Source organism: Ovis canadensis, chromosome 12, assembly GCF_042477335.2.
Source record: "Ovis canadensis isolate MfBH-ARS-UI-01 breed Bighorn chromosome 12, ARS-UI_OviCan_v2, whole genome shotgun sequence".
NCBI lineage: Eukaryota > Metazoa > Chordata > Mammalia > Artiodactyla > Bovidae > Ovis > Ovis canadensis.
Genome location: NC_091256.1, coordinates 41337957 through 41360339, shown reverse-complemented (window position 1 = coordinate 41360339; position 22383 = coordinate 41337957). Strand labels below are relative to the sequence as shown.

Sequence of the window (22383 nt, the reverse complement as noted above, 5' to 3'; positions counted from 1 at the left end):
TTTCTTTTCTTAAACTCTGTATTATATCAACATTTACCACTACCACTCCTGCTGCTGCTAAGTCACTTCAGTCGTGTCTGACTCTGTGACCCCATGGATTGTAGCCTGCCAGGCTCCTCTGTCCACAGGATTCTCCAGGCAAGAATACTGAAGTGGGCTGCCATGCCCTCCTCCAGGAATGTTCCCAACCCAGGGCCTGAACCCGCCATCTCTTACATCTCCTGCATTGGCAGGAAGGTTCTTTATCACTAATGCCACCTGGGAAGCCCCACCACTCCTGATAATAACCCTGATAAATGACACTATTACTCATTAGGAAACCAAGGCCTTAGAAGAATCTATGGTGAAATAAATGTTTTAAAGAAGATTAATATAGCAGTAATAAACAAGATGTAATGAAAATGAGAAGTAGGTAAGTTTCAGAAGAAATTTAGACTTAAGGCACAGGACTGAGAAGGAAGACTGAAAGACATTATGAAGATCAGGCAGATTATGTAATAGCAGGATAGGAATTGCAAGAGAAAAAAGGATTCAGGGTTTCTAGCTGGACTGAAATGTAAACCAACGACAATAGCAGGAAAGTCAGGAAGAAACGGTTTTGCTAAGTATTATCACTAATGTGCCTTACAGTGAGTTACTAATAATATGTCTTAGGTATTATGAAGGGTTATATATAACACCAAAGAAATCCAACAGAGGAGATTAGATATGCCTCAGGTAAAATCTAGAAGCTTCTTCAAAGAGCTAAGAAGATAGATATTTTTAATTCCATTTAGGTTTATGTAAAAGTCTTAACTTCAGATGTTCTTGATGGAACAAAAATGCATGAAACTTTTGAATAACAGACTGAATAACTCATTGAAGTACATCGACTATACAAGACAGAATTTAGAGTGAGTAAGTCAGGGTCAGTTTTATGTTTGAACAGATAGAAACAAAAAGTCACAAAATCCTATTACTTAAAATATTTTAATTTCTAAAAAAGTTTAAACCATATTAAAAGTTAAATAACTGTACAGTACAGTTCATTTCAATAAACTGAAAAGTAAAACAAACCAATTAAATCAGTTTACTTTCCACGTTTATATACACTCTTCTGCTCCCCCAGGAGGATATAAAAATCGACAGTGAAAATGGAAAATTTAAATACAGCATATGCTATAAGGCCAAAAGAATTTCTAAAACTGAATTTCACCTAGTAATACCCTATAACTACTAGTACGCTTACAACAGATAGGAATTTAAAACAAAACAAATCCAATTTTATTAAATCCACAATTAACAGACGGTTTCATTTCATTCATTTGAATAAAACAGCAACCACTGTTTATCCAACACACCATTATCAGTGGCAGAAGAAATGATCTGCCTAGTTGTGCAAAACAAGAACAGTTATCTTCTGAAAGGATGTGAGCTTTTCAAACTCAGTTCTTTTTCATTTGTGTCATAATTTTCAAAATAATAAGCAGCTCCAGTTAATGTCTCAGCAGTCCACTTCACTATGTGAGTGTATCCTCCATGAATTCATCATATAGCCACTTACAAGTATCATCTTCTGAACATTCTATGGTTTCAAAAAGGCGCTGAAAGTCTTCAGGGTACATATCTACTACTCTCACATCTTTAGGTTTTTTTATTTGCTTCAATATATACACTGCATCAATTGGACTCAATGAACTGCAAAATAAACACAAAGTAAATCTGCTTAAATATTTTTCATAACAAAACTGGCAGTGAATGCTGACAGAGGTGGTTTCTAAGCCCAATTTTAAATGTCTAACAATATATGTAAATTAATCCTATTAAGTTTAAGAGCCTGCATATTATATATAGCTTTACCTATGTCTATTCCTAAAGTTTCATGGCTTGCCTGCAATGAAAAGAGCAGATTTAGGCTTTAACATGTTCTAATCAGTTCTTAAGAAAAACAATAGTTTAACATTTGTCCTTCAAAATATTCTTCTGCCCACCTGTTTCATCTTTTAACTCTCTTTGCAAAAAAATTAACTCCATTTATGTTTATGTAGAAGTTCAGTAAGTATACAAACAGCAGGAACTACTGTCTGTTTTCAAAGAGGAAATAATTTTTCCCATTTTTGTGTAAATATTACTGTGAATAAATTAGAAGCAGATAATAAACTTATAATTTATAATTATAAATTATAAATAAATAAGCACTGCCTTATTCTGTATTGGTCTAGCGAGAAACCACCAGTGAGCCTCTGACAATAACAAGTAAACAATTGTAGTAAAATGTTTTGGTGGAAAATATTTCCGATACTTTTCTGACTGTGAATGGAATCCTGGTCACGGGTATAAACATCCTTGCAGTTCATAGGATCTCCAAAGCTTTAGGTAGAAATACAGAGTATGACCCACAGTAGGAGAACTAGGGTGGTATAATGATTTGTGCCTACTTTGGTTAGGAAACAGAACCACCAAGGACAGGCAATGACAAGATGTAGCAGGTGGGTATGCCACCACTAATGCCAGTGGCCAAGGAGCCAGTTCTTCATGTAGATTAATCTCAACAAAGATAAAACAAATTTTAAGCATCCCTAGTTGTTTTTTCAAACAAGGGGGAAAAAAATTAAGCTCAGGACAGCTTAATTGGAAAATTAAGAAAATTAATTGGAAAATTAATTTCCTCAACTGGAAAATTGTGTGGAAAATATATTTTCCTCAAAATATGTACCAGCGAAAAGGAAGTATTTTGAAGCAATATTAATAGATGAACGAAAACATGGTCCCTCACTGTTAATGAAGCCATAAAAGATATAAAAACAAAGCTGTTAACATGAAAGCACAATTCTCACATTAAGTTGCTACTTTTGTATTTGCTTGTATAATTCTTACTTACGGTAAATGGTCTATTAGCTTGGCATTGCGTTTCATAAAACATTGCCTTAACATGTGAAAAAATACATCATAGTTAAAAGGTGTTAAGGTTCCTGTAAATAAATTTCTATGAGGAGTCAACTGAATAAAACATAGGTTTTGTTCTAATGATTCCTGCAGAGAAAGGAAAATAAAACATATTAGTCATGAAATATTGCCCGTGAAAGACACTGTTCACTGATGCATTCAATTTACCTTTTGGAAGACAGAATCATCATAGACACTGCATGTCTCTAGAGCTTCTTTTTGGATGTGCCAATAAAGCAAGGCCCCAGTTGCTCTTAACCTGGGCTATTCTCTTGGGGGATGAGACAGTGCCCCTCTACAGGACAAAATGTTTGCTATAAAAGGGAAGGATGCCCCCAGCTCTGTGTTCCTCAGCTGCAAGGCAAACCCACTGCACGCACACCACTCAGCCAAGCAATTTCACATTTTTCCAAGGGACACAGGGGTAACAGCTGCTTAACTTGTAAGCAGGGGAAAATGAAATCCTAAATGTGACACTCAAATATACTGAGTCTCCTCTGTATTTGAGGCATAACAGCAACTACTAAACATAAAAAAATTATTGCCTTATAATTTTTATTTGGATTTTTAAAAATATAGGGTTAGCAACCACGGCCTGCCTGTTTTATATACTATGGAACTACAAATGGTTTTTACACATATAAAGGATTCTTAGAAAACAAACAATAACAACAAACCCACAAAGGATATGTGATAGATTGTATGTGGCCTGCAAAGCATAAAATATTCTCTTTTACACATAAGGTTTGCCAACCTACTCTAGTATATAGTGTCATACAGATTAAAATAAAAACTGTATATGACTTGATGTAACGTTAAGCTGTTTCTCCCCCCTAAAATTAATTCCTCAGAGCAGAGGGAGCCTTATGTTTGAGTTCTTAGGAAATCTCACATATTAGCTAATAATCTCTTATTTAGGCTGCCCAGGTGGCTCAGTGGTAAAAAATCCACCTGTCAAGCAGGAGACATGGGTTTGATCCCTTGGTCTGGAAAATCGCCCAGAGAAGGAAATGGCACCCCACTCCAGTATTCTTGCCTGGGAAATGCCATGGACAGAGGAGCCTGGTGGGCCATAGTGCATGGAGTCGTGAAAGAGTCAGACATGACTCAGCTACTATACAACAATCCCTTTCTTTATAAAAAAAGATGTATACATACACGTATGTAAACAAAAATACTATCTGTGGAAGACATGGTGGCCAAAAAATAAAATTTCACTCAGCTTTGGTTTCTACTTTTGAATTCTTGTAGCTGAAGAAAAAAAAAGCAAGGCAATAAAGTTTTAAAATATTCAGCAATTATTAACTAGGGAGGGGAATAACACAATTGAAAGCATTGTTAACAAGTTTTTTAAAGGTGAATTTAAAAAGCACCTTGTATATAGATCTGGAGTTACAGATATTGGTTCATTTGATAAATAAGGAAGAAAAAAAAACTTCCCTGATGTCAATGAATGGCTATTTGTATTTAATAGCTTAAGAAAAAATTTCCAGGAACAACACAAAAACATGGGTTCAAAAAAGTGGAAATCTCAAACCATGTGGACAATGAAGATCATGTGCTTAAAACAATCTGTTAAATATCTAAAGGTGCTTCTTAACAATTATGAACACACCAACATCAAAGACACATGTGAAGTATCTGAATAAAAATTTCGCATGAAATGTAACATTTGGTTATTTCATCTTCATCTCTAAGTTTCAACAATTATGTTAGCCAAAAAATATTTTACCTTTTGACACTTTCAATGAGAAAATGAGAAAGTGTATTAAATGTAGGGGACTTACTCATTTTCAGGTCATATGGATAAATACCTAGTGGTGCCAAGCCAAAATGCACTCTTATTTTGTGAGGCTACATAAATTATGTTTACAAACAGGGAAATACCACTAAAATTACAATGATCGCTGGTTACTCTGAAATCAGGATTATTTAAAAATTGAAAATTTTCCTTTTTTCCTTTAGTGGCAAGAGTGAGGAAAAAAACAAAGTAGGAAGCGATTGGGAACGTCAGACTGAGCTAACACACTGAGATTAGTGCATCGTTAGCATTTAATCCCAAAGTGGAACTTCTGAATTGAGTCCAAAAACTGTTATAAGTAGCTCTATATAACCTAAACGGAGGATCACTTTATAACATCATCACTTTGGTTTCTTAGAAAGGGAAAAAATACAATCTTGTTTTTAGTTTATCAAATTAGATGACTATTAACCGCATTTTCCAAATTTGAGACGTGTCTTCATTTCAAAAATTAAAAAGAGAAGACAGAATCTGGGTTTAAGCCTATTATTATGCTGGCATTCACTGTACAAATAGCTGAAAAATACAACTCTTTTCCAAAATAATTTGAATATATATTAAAAGCAATAAGATATATTTTTAAAAGTTCTAGATATTCTAAAATTTAAAATTTCAGTAAATACAGAATACCAGGTAATGCAAAAGAAAACAAAGTATGTTACTTTTAGAGGAAGAAAGGAAAAGGTATTCATTCATTCTTACCCTATGCCTTTGCTTTTCCAGCTGTCCCTTTACAGTATACGCGTCAAATGATGAGGTAGGCTCCTTGAGGGAAGATAAATTTTAAAAATACATTTCCTTCATTTCTTTTTGGACAAAGTGCCACACATCATTACCACCTTAAAAAATGTCTTGCCTATACAGCAGAATAAATTAAAGCCAAGTCTAACTAAATTTAAGAAAAATATGTGACAGTTAAATCATACACATTTTTCTTCTTTTTAGATAAAAGGAGGGTCAAAGGTCTATCCCAATACTAATACTCTATTACTTGCTTAGATAAACACGGTTGCCCTTAATATAATTATGTAAATACATTCTTAAGTTAGCAAGCATTTCTCTATTATAGGCACAATCAGTTTAGGGGCTATCAGATCAATACTGAGGATGTTTCTGTTCTACTTTAGCGGAAAAGTCACTGATATGAATATGCTGGGACATGTAAGGAGACAAACTATGTCAATTTTTAAAAGAATCATTACTTGTTTGTATCTAACTTTGGTATAAACAATTTTGTATGTGAAGCCATTTTAAAAGATGACCCAACTGAAAAATTGTGTGTGTATGTATGTTTGTGTGTGTGTGTGTGTATATATATATACACAAGAATTTATTGCATATGTGTACATAGATTAGACACATATTTGGATTCCCTGGTGGCTCAGATGGTAGAGAATCAGCCTGCAATGCAGGAGACCTGGGTTCGATCCCTGGGTCAGGAAAATCCCCTGGAGAAAGAAATGGCAACCCACTCCAGTATTCTTGCCTGGAGAATCCCATGGACAGAGGAGCCTGTTGGGCTTCATGGGGTTGCAAAGAGCTGGACACAACTGAGCAATTTTCACTTTCATACACACATACATTTAATTCCAAAAGAACAGCATTTGACACAGACTTAAAAGACTAAGACAAAATAGAGTGTAAGGTGTGCAAGTCTACTGTCAAAAATGATAATTTATTACTAATTGCAGTTGCTGCTGGCATAGAATGAAAAATGCAATTGTTGCCCATCTGTGAAATTCTCAGCAGTTTCACGAACGTCACTGAGAGGAGGAAGGCAGAGCAACAACAGTAGCAGCGGGCAGTGCACAGCATGCTCCCACACCTGGTCTATCTACAGAAGTTTAGGGCTCTGCAATGGGCACAGAGAAGACCTCATTTCTACTTACCAAACCCACAGGAGAGGAAAACCTACAAGACTTTGGGAACTGGGTTTAACAACAGACCCTCCAGTAGCAGACATAGTAATGTAATGGAAAACTGTTTAAAATGCTGGGTCTGGAATAACTTGTCCTTTCTGGAGGTTAATAAACGGCAAAAGTCAACATAGGGCTTCTGAAAATAAACACTGCAAAAAACAATAAAACTATCCTGAAAGCTGAAGTCCTCTGAGGGCCTCTATGAAGAAACGAAACAAAAGTCAGGAAGAGAGAAGAGCTGAGATGAAAAGCTAACAGAATGAGAAGAGATCAGTGGGGTTAAGAGAGGATTTTAGGGAAACCAAGAATGACAGCACCAAGACTGCATTATATGGTATGGGCAGAAGGCAGGGTCAGTGCCATGAAGGTCAAAGGCGAAAAAGATTCCCGGGAATACAAAAAAAGGATGAGAGCATGACAGAAGCAGGACAAGGTACAGAGAGATCCAAACTAAGAACCTGGGATGCTCTGGAGGGAAAAGCCAGAATCGGAACAAAAGCTAAAATCAGATGAGACCACATTCTAATGGCCAAGTACGTACTGAAGATCTTAATGTGGACAAAAGCAATGACGAGTCTACATGGAGAAACACTGTACGCGACTTTAAAATTAAGCAAATATATCTTTGGAAGAACAAGGATTCGTAGAATATTCACAGACATATTACTTCTAACAATATCTTGATGGATAATCTACCATAATAAAAAACAGAATGGGCAAACTATGCTAGGAAAGAAATGGTATTTATCATTTTTTTTCTTATACTTTAGGCCTCTTTTAAAAATGGCAGACACACACACAAAATGGTAGCCACAAGTCACATGTAGCTCCTGAACACATAAAATGCATCCAGTATGAATTGGTTTTAAGTGTATAATACACACTGGAATTTTATTACACAAGGAAGAATGTAAATTATACAATAACCTTTTTTGACTTTTCATAACGTTACTGTTTAAAAATGTAAAATTACATATGTGGCTTGTATTATGTTTCTATTAGACAGCTCTGATCTTGCCTAAGGAAATAAACTAAAAAGGAGAATGCTCTAAAATGAGGTATTAAATAGCCATTAAAAACAAGAAAAATGTTTAGATAGAAGGGAAAAATTTTTTGTAATTGACTATTAGCTATCAAATTTTTTAAAAAGGTAAAATCTCCACTGTAAAAGAATAAAAACTTTTACAATGAAATACATATTTGTGACACAAAACATCAGCACAGTGCTCTATTATCTTAAATACTTGGGAAAAAAGAAATTTAATTTTTCTTCATTTACTGGTCACAGAAATGCAGCCTCTTTGAAAAACAATGAAGCTCTTTGTTGAAATTTAGACGGATTTTACTCACCGTACACAGGACCTTGATCGCACAAGCTGTTTGACCGAGCACACTTAATGACTGATACAAGCCTGGAGTTTGGGGATTTGCCGTTAGTTTCTAGTAAAAGGAAAATACACCAAAATCAACTGTCAGATCTTAATAGTATCTAGAAATGGTAACAGTAATATCTCAATAGTGTCTAGAAATGAAAGAAAATAAGAATTAAATGCAAAATCTTAACCATTTCAAGTAAAAGTCTCCTTAAACTTTCACACTGAAATATATCATCATGTACATTAAATATACGAGCTGATGGGCTAAGTATGGACTGAACGTAGTCTACCAGGCTCCACTGCGCATGGAATTATCCCGGCAAGAACACCTGAGAGGTTGACATTTCCTACTCCAGGGGATGTTCCTGACCCAGGGACTGAATTCACGTCTCCTGTGGCTCTTGCACTGGCAGGTGGATTCTTTACCACTGAGCCATCTGGGAAGTTCTTCTCTTTCCAGGGACAGTCACCATTTACTTACTATTTGGATCTGGGTGAGCAAATCATCTTTTCATCTCTGGACCCTGATCCCCCACAATCCCAATCCCAATCTGTAGCTCTTAAACAAATAAGCATTTCCAGTTATCTTGGATTAAAACATGAATAACATGAAGCATTCTGAGCAGCAAAGAAACATAACTTTCAAGGATTTTAAGAGGCCCTCAGATTTCAGAGAATAAAAAATCTAAACTGTACGTTCACTACAGCATCATTCAGAACAGCCAAGAAAAAAATATAATCCAAGTGCCCACTGACAGTTCAGTGGGTAAAGGCAGATAAAGATGGATATGGTCTTTAAAAATATGTATATATATATAGACACATATATATACATTACACACAGACACACAAAATATAACTCAGCATTAAAAAAGAATGATCTCTTGTCATTTTTTATGACAAAGGATGGATCTACAGAGTATTAAGTCGTATCAAATAAGTCAGACAAAGAAAGACAAAGACTGTATGATTTTATTCACACGTGGAATCTAAAAATCAAATAACAGACACAAAACAGAAACAGAATTACAGACAGAACGGAAGCTTGCCAGAGGTGAGGGGGTGTGGGAATACATGAAATAGGACAAAGAAATTAGCAGGCACGTGCTCTCAGTTACAAAATAGATTTATCAGAGGGATGAAAGGTACAGTCTGGGAAATATACTCAGTGATACATCTCTGTGTGATGACAGATGCTAACTAGACTTACCATGGTGATCATTTTCTAATACACAGACATTTTAAATCACCATGTTATATGTATCAGAAACTAATGTAGTGTTTAGATAAATTATACTTCAAGAAACAAATGCATACATCCCAAGAGTTCTCTTCACAAGGAAAAGTTATTTTTTTTTTAAATTTCTATCTGTATGAGATGATGGATGCTTACCAAACTTATTATGACAATCATTTCACTATGTATATAAGTCAAAACATTATACTATATACCTTAAACTTTTACAGTGCTACATGTCCGTTATATCCATTGATAAAAATGGATAAATGAAAGATGGTGGGGTGGTGTAAATACACAATGGAGTTATTATTCAGCCTTAACAAGGAATGACATTCTGACACATGCTACAATTTGGATGAACCCTAAAAAGTGGAATAAGTAACTGAAATAAGCCAGGCACCAAGTGGAATACTGTACGATTCCATTTACATGAGGAACACAAAGGCAGAAAATAAAACAACAGTTACTAGGGGTCCAGGAGATGGGGGAAGGGGAATTAGTTGTTTAGTGGATACACAGTTTTAGAATGGAATGATGAAAAAGTTCTGTGAAGAGATGGATGCTAGTAATAGCTGTACACAACGCGAATGTACTTACTGCCATGCAACTGTACACTTAAAAATAGTCACAATGGTAAACTTTAGTTACGTATATTTTATCACACAAAAAACCTTTTAAAAAAGAAAACCTAAGGAGTGCTCTACAGAAATTTAAAAACCTCGATACTCTTAAATGTCATGAGCCCAAATTAAAATCATGCAGATTAAGACTAATCTGATAAAAATCACAGAACTCTTTCAAAACAAAAACTTAAGGTACTTGTAACAACCTACCCGGCATTCTTTTTCAGAAACAAACAAATTTAGTTCTGCTCGTCCATATTTATATACAGAAGAACAGGAATACAGGTCATGTAAAATTTTCCAAAGTGTGTTTCTCTCAGTTTTAATTGGTAAGATCCCAACTACTTTTAAAGGGAAACCTGTTAAGAATACAAGCAAAGTATTTAAATAAATTCTTAACATTTTTTTCCTATGAGTATACTTTACTGAGTCAAATTAAGTTAACAAACTATATTAAAGTTACTTCAATGAAAACTAAGCCTTTAGCATCATTCCATAATCTAGAACTTAGCCCCTACAAAACTGCTCTGATTGAATCTAGGTGACGGAAAAGCCATAATCAATTTAAGAGCAACTGCCCATAAACTATACTATGTAAATATTTACACAAATCCCAACAAGCCTGGTATACTGCTAAAGAAAACTGACGAACTATAAGATACGCCTCTACTGAAAGACAAAAATCACCTTTTTTCCAAGGATGTGCTTTCATTCCCAAATACTGAAAAAGCATATCTGAAGTCATAACGGGCGGTGTCACTGTGCCACGATTTCTAGGGTCCAGTTTAAAGAAGTCACAATATATCACTTCTAGTCTTCCATTCACACTGTCTCGTAAGGACTAGAGACAGACAGAGAGAACTTGTTCAGAAATTTTAGCGTTTCACTCTCTAGCTTCCTCTTAATTTCTCCTTTACTTTTCCTAAAGTCAGAGCCAGCAACAGAAGGAAAGCTCTTTGCCTGCTAGAAGACATAAAATGTATCTCAATCTTTTTACTGCCCGTATGTTTTTCACCTGGCAGTGCTGGAGAACGTACTAGTGAGAGAACGTACTAGTGAAAGGAAGTATTAGCTACAGACTCTGCAAACTTAATTCGAAGTCACTAAAAATCAAACAGAAGAAAGCAATGTTTTGATGTGCACCCTGAGGTTCTCATGCACAGAAAATTCTACAGGTATTAACAAGGTTTCAGTGAACATGCAATTTAAAGTTATGAGTTTAAAAAAACAACCCACAAAACTAAGCTTTCTTAACTGTTTGAATTCAACCTATACCTATGACTCTATTTCTAAATTTAGCATTTAAATGATTACTTTCAAGAGGACCCCTAAAACAAACTAGCAATAGGGAAAGGAACAGAGCTGTGGAAACAATGTATTTTTGGTCATGGTAATTTCGAGACACCTATTATGTGACTTAAGTGGAGATGTAGGTAGGAAGTTGTAGACCTGGATATTGAAGTACAGGCTGAGGACATAAATGAACTGAAATAAGGCTTTTACCACAAAAGCCTTACGAAGTGGGCCTTTGGAAGCGTAACTATGAACAAACCAAGTGGCGGTGATGGAATTCCAGCTGAGCTATTTCAAATCCTACAAGATGATGCTGTTAAAAGTGTTGCACTCAATATGCCAGCAAATTTGGAAAACTCAGCAGTGGCCACAGGACTGGAAAAGGTCAGTTTTCATTCCAATCCTAAAGAAGGACAATGCCAAAGAATGCTCAAACTACCACACGATTGCACTCATCTCACATACTAGCAAGGTAATGCTCAAAATCCTTCAATCGAGGCTTCAACAGTACGTGAACTGAGAATTTCCAGACGTTCAAGCTGGATTTAGAAAAGGCAGAGGAACCAGAGATCAAACTGCCAGGATTCATTGAATCACAGAAAAAGCAAGGATATTCCAGAAAAACATCTACTTCTGCTTCACTGACTACACTAAACCCTTTGACTGTGTGGATCACAACAAAATGTGGAAAATTCTTAAAAAGATGGGACTACCAGACCACCTGGCCTGCCTCTTGAGAAATCTGTATGCAGGTCAGGAACCAACAGTTAGAAGCGGACATGGAACAACAGACTGTTTCCAAACTGGGAAAGGAGTACATCAAGGCATATATTGTCACCCTGCTTACTTAACTTTGATGCAGAGTGTATCATGCAAAACGTTGGGCTGGATGAAGCGCAAGCTGGAATCAAGACTGCTGGGAGAAATATTAATAACCTCAGATATGCAGATGACACTACCCTTCTGGCAGACAGTAAAGAGGAACTGAAGAGCCTCTTGATGAAAGTGAGAGAGGAGAGTATATCCAGTCCCATAATTTCATGGCAAAGAGATGGGGAAACAATGGAAACAGTGGCAGACTTTATTTTCTTGGGCTCCAAAATCACTGTGGACTATGATTGCATCCATAAAAATAAAAGAAAACTGCTCCTTAGAAGAAAAGCTGTGACCAACCTAGGTAACATATTAAAAAGCAGAGACATCACTTTGCTGACAAAATCCGTCTAGTCAAAGCTATTGTTTTTGCTGTAGTCATGTACGGATATGAGAATTGGCCCATAAAGAAGGCTGAGCACCGAAGAATAGATGCTTTTGAATTATGGTACTGGAGAAGACTCTTGAGAGTCCCTTGGACAGTAAGGAGATCAAACCAGTCAATCCTAAACGAAATCAACCCTAAATATTCATTGGAAGGACTGATGTTGAAGCTGAAGCTGCAATACTTTGGCCACCTGTTGTGAAGAACCGACTCAATGGAAAAGACCCTGATGCTGGGAAAGACTGAGGGCAGGAAGAGAAGGGGGAGACAGAGGATGAGATGGTTGGATGACATTACTGACTCAATGGACAACAGTTTGATCAAACTCTGGGAGATAGTGAAGGACAGAGGAGCCTGGCGTGCTGCAGTCCATGGGGTCGCAAAGAGTGGACATACCCGAGCAACTGAACCACCACCACAAATGATGATGTCTCTTCTACTGAACATACACAGCTATTTCTGCAACAATAGTCTTCACAATTCAAATGAGATATAACTCCATCTATTAAAAATAAAAAAAACTAGTTGATTTACAAAAGTTGTGACATAGAACACAATTTGCAACATGTGTATCTCTGGCACATCCAAATAGGAAAACAAACTGTTCCTATTTGAAACACTGTTAATGTGGAATCTGAGGAATTTTATCAGGGAAGTGGACTAGCAGAGAGAAGGATTTTAAATTTGGGTAAACATGCTGAGTCAAGCATTAACGCTGAAAATCCTTTTAGTTTTTAGTACAAGTGAGCGTCTTTAGGTGGCAAAAAGCACTGCTTGCTAAGAGCACCACTTAAGGCCCTGATTTAGGGTTGCACAGGTTCTATTTAATTACTTCTCTTTTATTCTGGCACATATATATGAATTCACTCAAAACTTTGAATGGCTCTTCACTTTCAGTTCAATTCAGTCACTCAGTCATGTCCAACTAACTCTTTGCAACCCCATGGACTGCAGCACACCAGGCCTCCCTGTCCATCAACAACTCATAGAGTTTACTCAAACTGATGTCCATTGAGTCAGTGATGCCATCCAAACATCTCATACTGTCTTCCCCTTCTCCTCCCCCCTTCAATCTTTCGCAGTATCAGGGTCTTTTCTACTGAGTCAGTTCTTCAAATCAGATGGCCAAAGTATTGGAGTTTCAGCTTCAGCATCAGTCCTTCCAATCAATATTCAGGACTGATTTCCTTTAGGATGGACTAGCTGGATCTCCTTGCACTCCAAGGGACTCTTCTCCAACACATAGTTCAAAAGCATCAATTCTTGGCACTCAGGTTTTTCTATAGCCCAACTCTCAAACCCACACATGACTACTGGAAAAATCATAGCTTTGACTAGATGGACCTTTGTTGGCAAAGTAATTCTTTGCTTTTTAATATGCTGTCTAGGTTGGTCATAACTTTTCTTCCAAGGAGCAAGCATCTTTTAATTTCTTGGCTGTAATCACCATCTGCAGTGATTATGGAGCTCAAAAAGTTAGTCTGTCAATGCTTCCCCATCTATTTGCCATGAAGTGATGGGACCAGATGCCATGATCTTAGGTTTCTGAATGTTGAGTTTTAAGCCAACTTTTTTCACTCTCCTCTTTCACTTTCATCAAGGGACTCCTTAGTTCTTCACTTTCTGCCATAAGGGTGGTGTCATCTGCATATGTGAGGTTACTGATTTTCTCCCAGCAAACTTGATTCCAGCTTGTGCTGCATCCAGCCCAGTGTTTCTCATGATGGACACTGCATAGAAGTTAAATAAGCAGGCTGACAATATACAGCCTTAATGTACTTCTTTCCCAATTTGGAACCAGCCTGTTGCTCCATGTCCAGTTCTAACTGTTGCTTCCTGACCTGCATACAATTTACCAAGAGGCAGGTCAGTTGGTCTGAAATTCCCATCTCTTTAAGAATTTTCCACAATTTGTTGTGATCCACATAGTCAAAGGCTTTTGCTTAGTCAATAAAGCAGCAATAGATGTTTTTCTGGAACCCTCTTGTTTTTTTGATGATCCAATGGATGTTGGCAATTTGAACTCTGGTTTCTCTGCCTTTTCTAAATCCAGCTTGAACATCTGGACGTTCATGGTTCACATACTGTTGAAGGCTGGCTTGGAGAATTTTGAGCATTACTTTACTAGCGTGAGATGAGCGCAATTGTGCAGTAGTTTGAGCATTCTTTTGCACTGCCTTTGGGATTGGAATGAAAACTGACCTTTTCCAATCCTATGGCCACTGCTGAGTTTCCCAAATTTGCTGGCATACTGAATGTAGCACTTTCAGAGCATCATCTTTTAGGATTTGAAACAGCTCAACTGGAATTCCATCACCTCCACTAGTTTTGTTTGTAGTGATGCTTCCTAAGGCTCACTTGACTTTGCATTCCAGGATGCCTGCCTTTAAGTGAGTGATCACACCACTGTGGTTATCTGGGTCATGAAGATCTTTTTTGTAGTTCTGTGTATTCTTGCCACCTCTTTCTAATAGTTTCTGCTTCTGTTAGGTCCATACCATTTCTGTCCTGTATTGTGCCCATCTTTGCATGAAATGTTCCCTTGATATCCCTAATTCTCTTAAAGAGATCTCTAGTCTTTCCCATTCTATTGTTTTCCTCTATTTCTTTGTATTGATCACTTAGGAAGGCTTTCTTATCTCTTCTTGCTATTCTTTAGAACGCTGCATTCAAATGGGCATAACTTTCCTTTTCTCCTTTACCTTCGCTTCTCTTCTTTTCACAGCTATTTGTAAGGCCTCCTGAGACCACCATTTTGCCTTTTTGCATTTCTTTTTCTTGGGGATGGTCTTGATCACTGCCTCCTGTATGTCATGAACCTCCATCCACAGTTCTTCAGGCATTCTATCAGATCTAATTCCTTGGATCTATTTGTCACTTTCACTTATTGTCATAAGCGATCTGATTTAGGTCATATCTGAATGGTCTAGTGATTTTTCCCTACTTTCTTCAATTAAGTCTGAATTTGGCAATAAGGAGTTCATGATCTGAGCCACAGTCAGCTTCTGGTCTTGTTTTTGCTGACTGCATAGAGCTTCTCCATTTTTGGCTGCACTTTATAATGAGTTAAAGGCTGGGCTCAAGTTATTGCTAAGGGGAGGAGGGAATGGAGAGTTAAGACGTTTAAATTTTGCACTTCTATTAACAGTTTCAGAAACATTTTCAAGGGTAGTTCTACATTCTCTCAAGAAATACTGTGTGTGAGGCATTCTTCAGACCCTAATTATCCTTTTTTCATTGATTCAATTTTTTTAAGACTTACTTTGACCTTATAGAAAACCACTGTGCTACAGGATAACAAACTGTAAACAGCACATGTTAATGCCATCTGTACTTCAGTTCACTTCAGTGATTCAAATGGATATATCTTTCCTTTTCTCGTTTGCCATTAGCTTCTCTTCTTTTCTCAACTATTTGTAAGGCCTCGTCGGATAGCCATTTTGCCTTTTGGCATTTCTTTTTCTTGGGGATGGTCTTGATCACTGCCTCCTGTATAATGTCATGCCTCTGTTCATAGTTCTTCAGGCACTCTATCAGATCTAATCCCTTAAATCTGTCACTTCCACTGTATAATCATAAGGGATTTGACTTAGTTCATACCTGCATGGTCTAGTGATTTCACCTACTTTCTTCAATTTAAGTTTGAATTTTGCAATAAGGAGTTCATGATCTGAGCCACAGTCAGCTCCCGGTCTTGTTCTTGCTGACTGTATAGAGCTTCTCCATCTTTGGCTGCAAAGAATATAATCAATCTGATTTCAGCAATGACCATCTGGTGATGTCCATGTGTAGAGACTTCTCTTGTGTTGCTGGAAGAGGGTGCTTGCTATGACCAGTGCATTCTCTTGGAAAAACTCTGAATGTGTAGATTAATCTTCAAAAGTAGGCACCCCTCTAAATACCAAAATAAAAGCTATCTTGTTTTTAATTTCCAGGTTGAAATTACAGATGGCTTTGTTTACTAAGTCACATTCAAGATCTTGAATCTCTGAATAATTTTAAGTGTCCTTTTTCTCATCATGATTTTGGAATTTCAGCATATTAAACATCAATTAAATAACCTGATTATAACCTTGATTTTTTTCAGTTGTAGAAAAACAACCATCTAATGTGTTGTACATTTTATTTTCCTGAGTTGAATCAAATGATTTATAAAAGAAGGAAGGAAAGGAAAGAAATAAAGAAAAAGAGGCTGGCAATGAGGCCAGGAATTTCCACTTTACCGTTTACTGAACTTGTCAGCCATACATGAAGCTGAATTCACTAAAAAATCCATTTGGATAATACTTTACTCCATGAAGTTTTATAAGAATACATCAAACTTCTCCAGCCTCTGAGTCCTTAAGTCCGGGGTTAGCATAGTTCCATTAACCTAATATTAGCAACTAGATTCTAAGCTCCCTTCCAAGCCCCTTCTAAGAAAGAAGAGGCACAGGATAGTCCACTAGTGATGAGGAAACAAGCCTAGAGACACCAGCTATACATTTTGTTCAAAGTCACCAGAGTGTAGCAGAGCTAGAATTAGAAAAAAAAAGTTTGAATCCTATCTTTCAGTCAGTCAGCAATCATTGATACTTACTCTGTTCCATCCACTGAGGGTAAGGAGATATTCATGGAATAGCCTGTAAGAGTGATTGTTTAAAAATAATCTGTGTGCTTAATTTTACTTCCCTAAAACACTGGAATGTAGCTGACTGAACAATAAATTATTTTAAAAAACAAAAATATACCTTCAATCCTGGAAGAAAATGTTTGTCACTTTCAAGGGCAATCACTCTGGCACCACTTGCAAGCAATGCTCGGGTGAGTACTCCAGGACCTAACACATTAAAAGAACGAAAAGTTTATTTGCAAAAGAAACACCAAAATCCTTTTCAATATCAAAGAAATTAGATGTTTTATCTGTATGATCTAATTTTAATTCTCACAACATCCCCAAAGTAGATATTACACTCCTTATTTACATATAAGGAAATCGGCGATTAGACAGTCACTTTACTCCAACATCACAACTGGTATGTGGTGCTGCATGGCTCTGAAAGCATTCTGTCAAAGAGTGAAAAACCTGCTCTCTTAATTACAATGTTCCACTACCTCTCAAGAAAAAAACAAACAAAAAAGGTTGCCTCTAGCTTACCAGTTACTTAGGGACTATCCGGATATTTTAATAGCAAAGATATTGCGAAACTTAAACAGAACTTGATTGCTTATGATAGGAAATGGTGCTTTAAAACATTATTCTTCAGTAAGTCTATAAATCTTGTGTTCCCATACGGTCTATGGAAAATGCACTAACGAAATGAAAAGTTCTTCTGGAAAGACAGTGAAATCTAAGAGCATGTTTTATCAAAATATTTTGTAAAGTGAAAATTGATACAGAAATATGTGAAGTCAGGATTAACACAGGCCATAAAAGTTCCTTAAACGAAGCAGTCATGACAGAACGCAGACGTGAAAATGCAGTCCGCGAGGGACTCACCTGGATTGCACTCCAGGATTAGCTGGCCAGCTTTTCGTTTTCCCCGCAGCATGCGCACCACGGTCTCAGCCACTCTCGGACTGGTTACGTATCGCTTGGTCTCGGAGCGGGACTTGTACACGCGAGAGGACAATTTCCCAAATCCCACATCAGGCTTCAGTTGCGGATGGAAGTCATACAAGCCACGACAGTTCTCTGCTGGGACGTCCTTCCACCTCGCCACTCCGGAATTCAAAACGCAAAATCGCCCAGCGCGGGTAAAGGCTGAAAGCGTCAGCCGAGAGGGAATTCCCGCCCCTGGGACCCACATTCTCACCCTCTAAGGCCTGTCCCAGGGTCGCCCAGGATCGTTACATTGTCGACGAACTCCACACAGAGCACACCCCACGTGCCACTTAGCCCTACTCCAGGACTAGGCCGGCGGAAGTAAACACTCCACGCTGTGCCTGCGAATGACCTCTCCGTCTTGCCTTTGCCGTCACTTCCGTTTCCTTGCCGGCGCAGACGCCGGAGGATTGAGAGTGGACGGCCGCGGAGAGAGAAGGCCCGTCTAGGCGGTGTCTGAACTCGGACTCTATGGTCGTCTGCCCTCTGTGCCTCCTCTCTAGCCGTCCGCGCTCTATGCTCCGCGGTCGCTGGCCGCCGGCCGCCCTCCCGCCTGCCGGGAGGGTTGAGCAGGAGGCGGGGCGGGAAGGCGAGAGGTGTCTCCTCCACCCGACCGGCGGGAGACCTGAGCAACCTCTGTGACAGCTCGTCGGCCGCCATGTCAGCGAGCGGGGCTGGAAACAGATTCGGCGCCCGGCGGTAGCCCTCCTTGCGTCTCCTGTTCCCAGGTAAGGAGAGGAAGAGCGAGATGCAAGAGACCGGCCGGCTGGCGGCCGAGGGGAAAGCCTTTGGGACCCCCCTCGTTCCTTCCCCGGCGCTGTCCTCCTCTGGCAGCGCCGCCTCTGCCCCCCGGGTGCGGTGGAGCCCCGTTCCCTCACCTCCGCCCCTTCTCCGCTCCCCTGTTTTCCTCTTTTTCTCTCGCCGCCGTGGCCTCTCCCTGCGCCGCGCGCCCATTTCTCTCTCCCTAGGGCACTCGCCCCGGAGGTCCTCCGTCGCCCGGCTGCCCGCGGAGCCTGCGGCTTCCTCTGCGTTTCTGTTCCTTTTCATTCTGTTGCCCAGTCTCTCCACCTCTGCGGGTGATTTGTATTTTCCTTCATACCTGTTCCCCCCTTCGCCTGACCACTTAGGCTGTCAAGAAGCACCTAGTGCCTCCCTTCCATTCCTCTCTGGGCCAATATACCTTTGTTTTTATTTTTATTTGCGTGTTGTTAAAGGTGTAAAGTTAAGATTTTAAAAAAGAAAAATGTAAAAGCTTAGCATTTCTTCCTAAGCTTGGAAACATTAAGGTCTTAGAATGCTTATGTTGTTGCTTTTGTAAACTTAGTCCAACACATCTTACTGTGGAATGCAATTTAAAAGAGAGATTCCGAAGACTCTAAAAATAGGATGCCCTAATGGAAAATTTGGCAGTCTTTTTAACCTCTTAGGCAGTGTTAGAAGCCTCAATTCTCTGAGAGTGATTTCAGTGTTTAAGGATTATACTCAAGAGCTTTACCAGCATCACTCTTTCTACCAAGGCAGGAAGCTGCAGGCATTCAACTTCCTATTTTAAAATATGCACCATCCTTTCTGCATACTTTACTGGCCGCGTAATTGACCTTGGCATTTTAAATGCACAAGGAAAAGGTTTCTAAGGAATGTATCACTTAGCAAATAGAAGTCTGAGGGTTTACTCAGCTGGTGAATATCAAATGGAGAAGGAATTGATGGCCAACTGTGGTCTTTTTCCGATTATAAATTTGTTAGGACAGCATAGAAAGTATCTTCTCAACTCTTGTGGAGCCCTGGGGACCCTTTGGTCTTAATTTTTAAAAATTCCTTTTTAAAATGCGATTTTGCCATTGACAGTTCTCTAGAAGTTATTATTCTTGCACCCTCTGAATACCTGAGTGAACAGACCTGCCCCCCCATCCTTTTACTGAGCTGTCCCCTCTCTCCTTATAAAAATATTTTTGTAGATTTAGAAATACACAAGCTCTGGAGGTCTAAATGTTGTTAAAATCAAAGCTGAAAGATGTGTTACAGTAAAAGAAGAAATAGTTCACTCACAGTGAATGGTTCAATTTCTCACTTTTAAAATATGCTTTTAAAAATTGTGATAAAAATACTTGTCTTAAAATTTGGTTTCTTCATAATATTCAGCCCTAGAGAAATTGATGTCACTTTAAATTTTGCTTTTGAGTGGTGTTATTCTCTTCTGATTTTGGAAAAGAGTATTAGGTTATGATAAGTATCTCCCCTTTTATAGTGTTAATAGTGGTTTGTTTGAGGTTGTAGGTGCTTAAACAACACAAGAGACAGAATATTACATATTTTATTTTTCTGAGATCTCAGTTACTAGAAATGAAAGAAATGTCCGTGTTACTTTAAAGATGAACCTTATAATCAGCATTTAAACCTACTTTATTAGAAAAACCTTGGTTGTTTATTCCCCATCTTATTTTCTTAAGAAGTATAGTTTTTGCATCTGATACTATTTTTGCCTTTTTGAAAATATCTCTTTGGTGTCAGGCAAAATGATTCTACTGACTATTTTAAAGTTTTTTCTATTATTATCTCAATTTAACTGATAAAGAAGCCAAAATGTTTCTTTTCTTTTGACTTCTATGTTACCATTGTGATTGGAAAATGCCAGGTGGTAAAAGTTTGTTGTCAGAATTAAGGCTGTGAGTCTACAGTAGTACTGTCCAATAGAAATACAAGGCATTAGTACACGAGCAATTTTAAATTTTTTAGTCACATTACCAAAGTAAAAAAGAAATAGGATTAATTTCAACCTGTTTTATTTAATCCTATATGTATCATTTCAACAAGTGATCTGTTTTAAAAGTTAACAATGAGATATTTTACATTCTTTCATACTGAGTCTGTGAAATTTCATGTGTATTTTACATTTACAGTACATTTGAATTCTGACTAGCTACTGGTCTTAGCTTGTGGCTAAGACCTTATTGGCTAGCATATTATCTATAGGATTTCTGTGTGATTCTTAAGGCGTTTTCTTATCCTAAGAGTCTGGGGTAAATTCTATGAGGCAAATTTGAAAATCCTTTTCCTAAAGTGCTAGGATGTTCAAACTGAGATGATTCTAAGCAGGATAAAAGTCCTGGAGGGTCTCTTCCTCTTAGTGTTGACTGTGTTAATACTGGGGAGCATAAACAGGTTGCCCTGTGCTTGTTTAGTGAGGGTCATAAGATGTATAGAGTGCTCAGTCATTTCCTGGGGTGTCATTGTTACAGTTATTTACATCTGCATGTCAACAATGTGTCAAGGAACTGTGTGAGTCTTTGTCTACTAAGTCTGTTGGCATTAAGCAGGGAGAACCTGAAGACATACCAGAAGTTTGAACTTTCTGGTGAACAGGTAGAATATCTGCTGTTGGAGACTTGCTCTGAAGCAGTTTCAGGTATGGCTAAGAGTTTTGTGTATGTGCTTCTCTGCATGATGGTGTTATCAAAGGAAAGTTAAAATCTTTTTAGCAAAAATTAGGAAGGAAGAGGGTATGTTTTTTGACTCCCAAACACTGGGAGTAGTAGCAAAACACAAATGTGTATGGTGGTTTGGGTAAACTATAAAAGAAATATGGCAGTTTTTAGAGAACGCTACTGACATATTGACTAGGAATGTGTTTTAACTTGTTTTTGCAACAGAGATGATGATTTACATGGAACGCCTCTTGTTCAGAGCTGGTAGGACTGAAAGATAGCCCTGTTGGAAGGGTAACTGCAGCTCACAGACTTCTGTGGGTTACTATGACCCTTCATGGCTCTTATCCTAATGTCTGTATTCTGTTAAACTTTTCTAAATATTATTTTAGCTGCACGGTTTTACATTTACACTTAATGTCAAAATGTTCTTCAAGGATTAATTAGTATTCATTGTAATTTAATGTGAGAAACTTGCCTCCTCCACAACTTTTATGGCATAAATAAATCTTAAATTACTTGATCAGTAAACATTCCTTCTGTAAAATCTAGTCAGTATAGACCTAGCACAGTGTTGGCAGTGTGTGCAGTATGAAAGGATCAAGGACAGATTTGGGCAAGGGCTAGTTACTGGTTGTTGCTTGTTTCATGAGAGGTGCATGCATGTTATGTAGGAAAATGTAGCATTTTCAATTGTTTTTAAATATAGGTGGCTATCCGTTGCTACCATTTTAGTTGGATAAGAGAGGAAATACAGTTTTGTTCCTACAAATTAGCCTTAGCTAATTTTTCTTTAGTTAGTTAAGAAGGAATAATTGATAGTCTGGCAATTTGCATTTTTTTTCCAGTTTTGTTTATTTTTGGCTGCGCTGGGTCTTCGTTGCTTTTCTCTAGATGTGGCAAGCTGGGGCTGCTCTCTAGTTGTGGTGCGTGGGCTTA

General features: G+C 37.9%; 2 protein-coding genes across 2 annotated transcripts in view; one reads left to right on the top strand and one right to left on the bottom strand.

The window, feature by feature from the left end:
* Positions 1 to 950: 950 nt before the first annotated feature.
* On the bottom strand, positions 951 to 19010 carry TFB2M (transcription factor B2, mitochondrial). Its single transcript, XM_069544685.1, has 8 exons — positions 17915 to 19010; positions 17166 to 17254; positions 10572 to 10725; positions 10095 to 10243; positions 7996 to 8085; positions 5429 to 5491; positions 2861 to 3012; positions 951 to 1677 (listed from the first exon to the last, which is right to left on the bottom strand). The coding sequence occupies exons 1-8, from the start codon at positions 18222 to 18224 to the stop codon at positions 1500 to 1502; spliced, it is 1185 nt and encodes a 394-aa protein (XP_069400786.1). The 5' UTR covers positions 18225 to 19010; the 3' UTR covers positions 951 to 1499.
* CNST (consortin, connexin sorting protein) overlaps positions 18403 to 22383 on the top strand; it is an 89190-nt gene continuing 85209 nt past the window's right edge. The window contains exon 1 of the mRNA XM_069544684.1: positions 18403 to 18747. The gene's annotated coding sequence lies outside the window, so the exon portion shown is untranslated. The remainder of the gene's footprint in view (positions 18748 to 22383) is intronic.